The 10,445-nt window shown below is 42.5% G+C and overlaps 1 protein-coding gene across 1 annotated transcript in view; it reads right to left on the reverse strand.

Moving 5' to 3' along the window:
• Nucleotides 1–704: 704 nt before the first annotated feature.
• The window catches only part of LOC129842067 (peptidyl-prolyl cis-trans isomerase G-like), a 65,765-nt gene continuing 56,024 nt past the window's right edge, over nt 705–10,445 (reverse strand). Inside the window, exons 5-7 of the mRNA XM_055910458.1 lie at nt 5,881–6,137; nt 5,419–5,739; nt 705–737 (exon numbers count right to left, since the gene is read on the reverse strand). Of these exons, the coding sequence (XP_055766433.1) occupies nt 705–737; nt 5,419–5,739; nt 5,881–6,137 (611 nt within the window). The remainder of the gene's footprint in view (nt 738–5,418; nt 5,740–5,880; nt 6,138–10,445) is intronic.

The following is a 10,445-nucleotide window of genomic DNA, read 5'->3' on the forward strand; positions in this document are numbered from 1 at the left end:
ATACAGGATACAGTTCCCTGTTGTCAGTAGTTATAATACAGGATACAGGATACAGTTCCCTGTTGTCAGTAGTTATAATGCAGGATACAGTTCCCTGTTGTCAGTAGATATAATACAGGATACAGTTCCCTGTTGTCAGTAGTTATAATACAGGATACTGTTCCCTGTTGTCAGTAGATATAATACAGGATACAGTTCCCTGTTGTCAGTGGTTATGATACAGGATACAGTTCCCTTTTGTCAGTAGTTATAATACAGGATACAGTTCCCTGTTGTCAGTAGTTATAATACAGGATATAGTTTACCTGTTGTCAGTAGTTATAATACAGGATACAGGTACCTGTTGTCAGTAGTTATAATACAGGATACAGTTCCCTGTTGTCAGTAGTTATAATACAGGATACAGTTACCTGAGTTTTCAGTGCCTGTAGTGACCTCCACCACCTCATTGGTCTCTCCTGGCTCCTCCTCATCGGCCATGGCAGGAATGTCCTCCACAAAGTTATCCAGTGTGGACGTTGCCTCATCAGGGTCAAAGTTTAAAAGTTTGTCCTTAAACGTGATGATCTTGTTGGCGTCGTTCGACTCCAGATCCACATCCTCCAGGATCTCCTCCCCTCCCATGGTGTTGCTCTCCGTCTCTCCCCCAGGATGGTGGGGGCTGAGTGGGCTAGCGGGGTCCTGAGAATCCCCTGGTATGGATCTCATGGAGCTCTCACCTGGGTCCAGCAGCACTTCTAGAGGAGGGGTCAGATATTTGACACACGTGTGTGAATGAGAGTGAGAAGGCCCAAGGCTGAGGGTAGTGGGACTATAGAGTGGACCTATGGAATGTGTGTGTGTGTGTGTGTGTGTGTGTGTGTGTGTGTGTGTGTGTGTGTGTGTGTGTGTGTGTGTGTGTGTGTGTGTGTGTGTGTGTGTGTGTGTGTGTGTGTGTGTGTGTGTGTGTGTGTGTGTGTGTGTGTGTGTGTGTGTACTTGTGGAGTAATCTCAGTCAGAACGTACAGCACCTTCACACCCCTTGATTCTTTACACATTTTGTTGTGTTACAGCCTGAATTTAAAAATGATTAAATGTAGATTATTTTTGTCGCTGTCCTACACACAATACCCCATCATGTCAAAGTGGAATTATGTTTTTATAAATGTTTATGAATGAATTAAAAACAAAAAGCTGAATCGTCTTGAGTCAATAAGTATTCAACCCCTTTGTTATGGTAAGCCTGAATAAGTTCAGCAGTACAAATGTGCCTTAACGAGTCACATACTAAGTTGCACGGACTCACACTGTGACTCGGTCTCACACTGGACTCACACTGTGTGTAATAATGGTGTTGAACATGATTTTTGAATGACTACCTCATCTCTGTAACCCCAAACATACAGTAATCTGTAAGGTCCCTCAGTCGAGCAGTTCATTTCAAACACAGATTCAAACACAAAGACCAGGAAGGTTTTCCAACGCCTCACAAGCAAGGGCACCCATTGGTAGATTGGTAAAAAGCATTGAACATCCCTTTGAGCATGGTGAAGTTATTAATTACACTTTGAATGGTGTATCATTACACTCAGTCACTACAAAGATACAGGCGTCCTTCCTAACTCAGTTGCCAGAGAGGAAGGAAACTGCTCAGGGATTTCACCATGATGCCAAGGGTGACTTTAAACAGTTACAGAGTTTAATGGCCATGATAGGAGAAAACTGAGGATGGATCAACAACATTGCAGTTACTCCACAATACTAACCTAATTAACAGAGTGAAAAGAAGGAAGCCTGTACAGAATACAAATAATTGCAACAACTAAAGTAAAACTGCAAAGAATGTGGCAAAGCAGATCACTTTTATCCTAAATACAAAGTGTTATGTTTGGGTCAAATCCAATACAACACATTACTAAGTACCACTCTCCATATTTTCAAGAATAGTGTTGGCTGCATCATGTTATGGGTATGCTTGTAATCGTTAAGTACTGCAGAATTTTTCAGGATAAAAAAATACATGGAATTGAGCTAAGCACAGGCAAATTCGTAGATGAAAACCTGGTTCACTGTGCTTTTCACCAGACACTGGGAAATGAATTCACCTTTCAGTAGGACAATAACCTACAACACAAGGCCAAATCTACACTGGAGTCGCTTACCAAGAAGACTGTGAATGTTCGTGAGTGGCCGAGTTACAGTTTTGACTGAAATCTACTTGAAAATCTATGGCAAGACCTGAAAATGGTTGTCTAACAATGATCAACAAACAATTTGACAGAACTTGAAGAATTTAGGAAAGAATAATGGGCACAATCCAGGTGTGTAAATCTCTTAGAGACTTATTCAGCGACTACCAGCTGTAATGACTCTTAGAGACTTATCCAGAGACTACCAGCTGTAATGACTCTTAGAGACTTATCCAGAGACTACCAGCTGTAATGACTCTTAGAGACTTATCCAGAGACTACCAGCTGTAATGGCTCTTAGAGACTTATCCAGAGACTACCAGCTGTAATGGCTCTTAGAGACTTATCCAGAGACTACCAGCTGTAATGACTCTTAGAGACTTATCCAGAGACTCACAGCTGTAATGACTCTTAGAGACTTATCCAGAGACTACCAGCTGTAATGACTCTTAGAGACTTATCCAGAGACTCACAGCTGTAATGACTCTTAGAGACTTATCCAGAGACTACCAGCTGTAATGCCTCTTAGAGACTTATTCAGAGACTACCAGCTGTAATGACTCTTAGAGACTTATCCAGAGACTCACAGCTGTAATGACTCTTAGAGACTTATCCAGAGACTACCAACTGTAATGACTCTTAGAGACTTATCCAGAGACTCACAGCTGTAATGACTCTTAGAGACTTATCCAGAGACTACCAGCTGTAATGACTCTTAGAGACTTATCCAGAGACTACCAGCTGTAATGACTCTTAGAGACTTATCCAGAGACTACCAGCTGTAATGACTCTTAGAGACTTATCCAGAGACTCACAGCTGTAATGACTCTTAGAGACTTATCCAGAGACTACCAGCTGTAATGACTCTTAGAGACTTATCCAGAGACTCACAGCTGTAATGACTCTTAGAGACTTATCCAGAGACTACCAGCTGTAATGACTCTTAGAGACTTATCCAGAGACTACCAGCTGTAATGACTCTTAGAGACTTATCCAGAGACTACCAGCAGTAATGACTCTTAGAGACTTATCCAGAGACTACCAGCTGTAATGACTCTTAGAGACTTATCCAGAGACTCACCGCTGTAATGACTCTTAGAGACTTATCCAGAGACTCACCGCTGTAATGACTCTTAGAGACTTATCCAGAGACTACCAGCTGTAATGACTCTTAGAGACTTATCCAGAGACTACCAGCTGTAATGACTCTTAGAGACTTATCCAGAGACTCACCGCTGTAATGACTCTTAGAGACTTATCCAGAGACTCACAGCTGTAATGACTCTTAGAGACTTATCCAGAGACTACCAGCTGTAATGCCTCTTAGAGACTTATTCAGAGACTACCAGCTGTAATGACTCTTAGAGACTTATCCAGAGACTACCAACTGTAATGACTCTTAGAGACTTATCCAGAGACTCACAGCTGTAATGACTCTTAGAGACTTATCCAGAGACTACCAGCTGTAATGACTCTTAGAGACTTATCCAGAGACTACCAGCTGTAATGACTCTTAGAGACTTATCCAGAGACTACCAGCTGTAATGACTCTTAGAGACTTATCCAGAGACTCACAGCTGTAATGACTCTTAGAGACTTATCCAGAGACTACCAGCTGTAATGACTCTTAGAGACTTATCCAGAGACTCACAGCTGTAATGACTCTTAGAGACTTATCCAGAGACTACCAGCTGTAATGACTCTTAGAGACTTATCCAGAGACTACCAGCTGTAATGACTCTTAGAGACTTATCCAGAGACTACCAGCAGTAATGACTCTTAGAGACTTATCCAGAGACTACCAGCTGTAATGACTCTTAGAGACTTATCCAGAGACTCACCGCTGTAATGACTCTTAGAGACTTATCCAGAGACTCACCGCTGTAATGACTCTTAGAGACTTATCCAGAGACTACCAGCTGTAATGACTCTTAGAGACTTATCCAGAGACTACCAGCTGTAATGACTCTTAGAGACTTATCCAGAGACTCACCGCTGTAATGACTCTTAGAGACTTATCCAGAGACTCACCGCTGTAATGACTCTTAGAGACTTATCCAGAGACTACCAGCTGTAATGACTCTTAGAGACTTATCCAGATACTACCAGCTGTAATGACTCTTAGAGACTTATCCAGAGACTACCAGCTGTAATGACTCTTAGAGACTTATCCAGAGACTACCAGCTGTAATGGCTCTTAGAGACTTATCCAGAGGCTACCAGCTGTAATGGCTCTTAGAGACTTATCCAGAGACTACCAGCTGTAATGACTCTTAGAGACTTATCCAGAGACTACCAGCTGTAATGACTCTTAGAGACTTATCCAGAGACTACCAGCTGTAATGACTCTTAGAGACTTATCCAGAGACTTCCAGCAGTAATGACTCTTAGAGACTTATCCAGAGACTACCAGCTGTAATGGCTGCCAAAGGTGATTCTAACATGTATTGACTCAGGGGGTTGAATACTTAACTAATCAAGATATTTTAGTGTTTGTTTTTCATGTTAGAATGTTCCACTATTGTTTACCTTGGTTCTCTGTTTGACTGGTTTCTGGTGTCTCCTCTTCAACGGCCTCTCCTCCTCCTCCTCCTCCTGCTTCACCTCCCAGCTGGTCTGCAGCTCCTACCACCACTCCCTCATCTCCCTCCTCCTCTTCAACAGCCTCTCCTCCTTCTCCTCCTCCTGCTTCACCTCCCAGCTGGTCTGCAGCTCCTACCACCACTCCTTCTCCCTCCTCCTCTTCCACACTCTCTCCATCCCTTTCCTCCTCTCCCCCAATCGCCTCACCCCCTGCCTCCCCAATCACTACTTCAGCTCCAGCCTCTTCCTCCTCCACTACCACCACACTTTCCTCCATCCTTCCCTCCTCCCCCTCTCCCATCACCACCACCACCTCCTCCTTCCCTCCCTCCTCTTCGGCTGGCTCCCCCACTACCGACTGAGTAGTATTCATTTCCTCATAGTCTTCCACCCCCACCTCCCCACCTAACCCCTCACCTCCCTCAGCTTCCACCTCCACCTCCCCCTCTCGTTCCTTCTCTCCTCCAGTCTCCTCAATCACAGTCTCCTGCTCTGTCTGCACCTCGTCCTCCTCCACGATTTCGGCTGCTCCTTTCTCCTCTATTGCTACCTCCTCTCCCGCCGCCTCCTCCTCTCCCACCGCCTCCTCCTCTCCCTCCGTCTCCTCTACGTCTACCTCTCCTCCTCCCTCCTTCTCCTCCTCTTCTGGGAGGGTAGTTTCCTCCACCTCCTCTTCTGGGAGGGTAGTTTCCTCCTTCCCTTCTGGGAGGGTAGTTTCCTCCTCCTCCTCTTCTGGGAGGGTAGTTTCCTCCTCCTCCTCTTCTGGGGGGGTAATTTCCTCCTCCTCCTCTTCTGGGAGGGTAGTTTCCTCCACAACCTCTCCCCCAGTGAGGGGAAAAACAGGGGCCTCCACTAGTTGATCTTCCACCTCCTCTGCTATACTCTCCTCCTCAGACTCAGCTGCTGTCTCTCCCAGCACCTCCTCTCCCCCCGCCTCCTCCTCTACAGACACAGCTTCAGTGGCCTCCCCTTCTCCTCCAACCTCCATCTCCTCTTCCACCACTTCAGTCACAGCATCCTCCTGTTCTCCTTGCTCCTCCACCTCTCCTTCCTCCTCTACCTCCACCGCCTCCTGCTCTCCTCCTCCTCCTCCTCCTCCTCCTAACTCCTCCTCCACTCCATCCTCTACTTCAACCAGGTCCTCCTTCACCTCCCCTTGTGCCTCCTTCAGCACCTCCCCCATGGCGGCCTCCACCACCCTCTCTAACAGCTCCTTCAGCACCTCCTCGACCCCCGACTCCGAGGCCTCCTGCACGGCGTCCTCCACCTCCTTCAGGCTGGGCGTAGCTACCTCCGGGAGCACCTCCTCCTGCTCTGGTTCCTGAGGAATCTCTGCTGCCTCTTGGCGGGTTACTTCCATAGAGGGCAAGGTGGACGTTGACAGGTCTGCATAGGGAAAATGCACATATATTTTACATGTATAAATGTATTTTATAATATACTGTACCAGTCAAAAGTTTGGACACACCTACTCAATAATAGTTAAGACATCAGAACTGTGAAATAACACATATGGAATCATGTAGTAACCAAAAAAGTGTTAAACCAATCAAAACATATTTTATATTTTATATTCTTCAAAGTAGCCACGCTTGATGACAGCTTTGCACACTCTTTTTTATACTTCAAAAGATTGATACTTACATATATTTTACCCGTATAAACACATTTTATAATATATATTTATATTTCATAAGATTGATGCTAAGAAGTCCGTGTGGAAGTGGACAGGTCTGCATGGAGAAGTAAAGCTCTATAGTATATTTGGAGGATGTAGAGGATACTGATACAACACGTCTTTACACTAGTGGTTGGGCTGGGATGGACGCTGGCTCTTTGTTGGCTTGGGAGAGAAATGCCAACAGTAAAATATAATTAGTAGTAGTTTCTAGTTTGACTAGCTAGTATAAAGTATTGCGTTGCCTGACTCTCGCCATTCTCTCTGCTGGAAAAGGCTGGGTTGGTATAAATCAACTGTTTTGGTTTATTGTCTTTCAAAGAAGTAAGGAACATGTGTAAATGTTATATTGTTTAGATAAATCACATTGCGTTTATGATGGGGTGTTTCATTTGGAGAGGACTAAAAGCAAACAAAGTATGGGTTAATATCACCACATCACTGTCCATGGACCACAACCAAGCACCATTATTTATTACAATGAATAATGAATTAAAGTTAGATAACATCAGGGTAGAGACACAGTAGAAAACAAGAGAGACAGTAGAAACACAAGAGAGAGACAGTAGAAACACAAGAGAGAGACAGTAGAAATCAAGCGAGAGACAGTAGAAACACAAGAGAGACAGTAGAAAACAAGAGAGACAGTAGAAACACAAGAGAGACAGTAGAAACACTAGAGAGACAGTAGAAACAAGAGAGACAGTAGAAACACAAGAGAGACAGTAGAAACACAAGAGAGACAGTAGAAAAACAAGAAAGACAGTAGAAACACAAGGGAGACAGTAGAAAACAAGAGAGACAGTAGAAAACAAGAGAGACAGTAGAAACACAAGAGAGACAGTAGAAACACAAGAGAGACAGTAGAAACACAAGAGAGACAGTAGAAACACAAGAGAGACAGTAGAAACAAGAGAGACAGTAGAAACACAAGAGAGACAGTAGAAACACAAGATAGACAGTAGAAACACAAGAGAGACAGTAGAAAACAAGAGAGACAGTAGAAAACAAGAGAGACAGTAGAAACAAAAGAGAGCCAGTAGAAAACAAGAGAGACAGTAGAAAACAAGAGAGACAGTAGAAAACACAAGAGAGACAGTAGAAACACAAGAGAGAGACAGTAGAAAACAAGAGAGACAGTAGAAAACGAGAGACAGTAGAAAACAAGAGAGACAGTAGAAACAAGAGAGACAGTAGAAAACAAGATAGACAGTAGAAACACAAGATAGACAGTAGAAAACAAGAGAGACAGTAGAAAACAAGAGAGACAGTAGAAAACAAGAGAGACAGTAGAAACAAAAGAGAGACAGTAGAAAACAAGAGAGACAGTAGAAACAAGAGAGACAGTAGAAACACAAGAGAGACAGTAGAAACACAAGAGAGACAGTAGAAACACAAGAGAGACAGTAGAAACACAAGAGAGAGACAGTAGAAACACAAGAGAGACAGTAGAAACACAAGACAGACAGTAGAAAACAAGAGACAGTAGAAAACAAGAGAGACAGTAGAAACACAAGACAGACAGTAGAAAACAAGAGAGACAGTAGAAAACAAGAGAGACAGTAGAAAACAAGAGAGACAGTAGAAACACAAGAGAGACAGTAGAAACAAGAGAGACAGTAGAAACAAGAGAGACAGTAGAAAACAAGAGAGACAGTAGAAACACAAGACAGACAGTAGAAAACAAGAGAGACAGTAAAAACACAAGACAGACAGTAGAAAACAAGAGAGACAGTAGAAACACAAGACAGACAGTAGAAAACAAGGGAGACAGTAGAAACAAGAGAGACAGTAGAAAACAAGAGAGACAGTAGAAACACAAGAGAGACAGTAGAAAACAAGAGAGACAGTAGAAAACAAGAGAGACGGTAGAAAACAAGAGAGACAGTAGAAACACAAGAGAGACAGTAGAAAACAAGAGAGACAGTAGAAAACAAGAGAGACAGTAGAAAACAAGAGAGACAGTAGAAACACAAGACAGACAGTAGAAACACAAGAGATACAGTAGAAACACAAGAGAGACAGTAGAACACAAGAGAGACAGTAGAAAAACAAGAGAGACAGTAGAACACAAGAGAGACAGTAGAAACACAAGAGAGACAGTAGAAACACAAGAGAGACAGTAGAAACACAAGAGAGACAGTAGAACACAAGAGAGACAGTAGAAAAACAAGAGAGACAGTAGAAACACAAGAAAGACAGTAGACACACAAGAGAGACAGTAGAAATACAAGAGAGATAGTAGAAAACAAGAGACAGTAGAAACACAAGAGAGACAGTAGAAACAAGAGAGACAGTAGAAAATAAGAGAGACAGTAGAAACAAGAGAGACAGTAGAAAACACAAGAGAGACAGTAGAAACAAGAGAGACAGTAGAAACACAAGAGAGACAGTAGAAACACAAGAGAGACAGTAGAAAACAAGAGAGACACAGTAGAAACACAAGAGAGACAGTAGAAAACAAGAGAGACAGTAGAAACACAAGAGAGACAGTAGAAAACAAGAAAGACAGTAGAAACACAAGAGAGACAGTAGAAACACAAGAGACACAGTAGAAACACAAGAGAGATAGTAGAAACACAAGAAAGACAGTAGAAACACAAGAGAGACAGTAGAAACACAAGAGAGATAGTAGAAAACAAGAGACAGTAGAAACACAAGAGAGACAGTAGAAACAAGAGTGACAGTAGAAACACAAGAGAGATAGTAGAAACACAAGAGACACAGTAGAAAACAAGAGAGACAGTAGAAACACAAGAGAGATAGTAGAAAACAAGAGACAGTAGAAACACAAGAGAGACAGTAGAACACAAGAGAGACAGTAGAACACAAGAGAGACAGTAGAAAATAAGAGAGACAGTAGAAACAAGAGAGACAGTAGAAAACACAAGAGAGACAGTAGAAACAAGAGAGACAGTAGAACACAAGAGAGACAGTAGAAACACAAGAGAGACAGTAGAAAACAAGAGAGACACAGTAGAAACACAAGAGAGACAGTAGAAAACAAGAGAGAGACAGTAGAAAACAAGAGAGAGACAGTAGAAACAAGAGCGAGACAGTAGAAACACAAGAGAGACAGTAGACAACAAGAGAGACAGTAGAAAACAAGAGAGACAGTAGAAAACAAGAGAGCGACAGTAGAAACACAAGAGAGACAGTAGAAAACAAGAGAGACAGTAGAAACACAAGAGAGATAGTAGAAAACAAGAGAGACAGTAGAAAACAAGAGAGACAGTAGAAAACAAGAGAGACAGTAGAAAACAAGAGAGACAGTAGAAACACAAGAGAGACAGTAGAAAACAAGAGAGACAGTAGAAACACAAGAGAGACAGTAGAAAACAAGAGAGACAGTAGAAACACAAGAGAGACAGTAGAAACACAAGAGAGACCGTAGAAACACAAGAGAGACAGTAGAAACACAAGAGAGACAGTAGAAACACAAGAGAGACAGTAGAAACACAAGAGAGACAGTAGAAAACAAGAGAGACACAGTAGAAACACAAGAGAGACAGTAGAAAACAAGAGAGAGACAGTAGAAAACAAGAGAGAGACAGTAGAAAACAAGAGCGAGACAGTAGAAACACAAGAGAGACAGTAGACAACAAGAGAGACAGTAGAAAACAAGAGAGACAGTAGAAAACAAGAGAGAGACAGTAGAAACACAAGAGAGACAGTAGAAAACAAGAGAGACAGTAGAAACACAAGAGAGATAGTAGAAAACAAGAGAGACAGTAGAAACACAAGAGAGACAGTAGAAAACAAGAGAGACAGTAGAAAACAAGAGAGACAGTAGAAACACAAGAGAGCCAGTAGAAAACAAGAGAGACAGTAGAAACACAAGAGAGACAGTAGAAACACAAGAGACACAGTAGAAAACAAGAGAGACAGTAGAAAACAATAGAGACAGTAGAAACACAAGAGACACAGTAGAAAAAACAAGAGAGACATTAGAAACACAACAGTACATACGAGCACAAACATTCTCATAAATTCTCACTATATACTCACAGCATTCC

Source organism: Salvelinus fontinalis, unplaced genomic scaffold (assembly GCF_029448725.1).
Source record: "Salvelinus fontinalis isolate EN_2023a unplaced genomic scaffold, ASM2944872v1 scaffold_0010, whole genome shotgun sequence".
Classification (NCBI taxonomy): Eukaryota; Metazoa; Chordata; class Actinopteri; order Salmoniformes; family Salmonidae; genus Salvelinus; species Salvelinus fontinalis.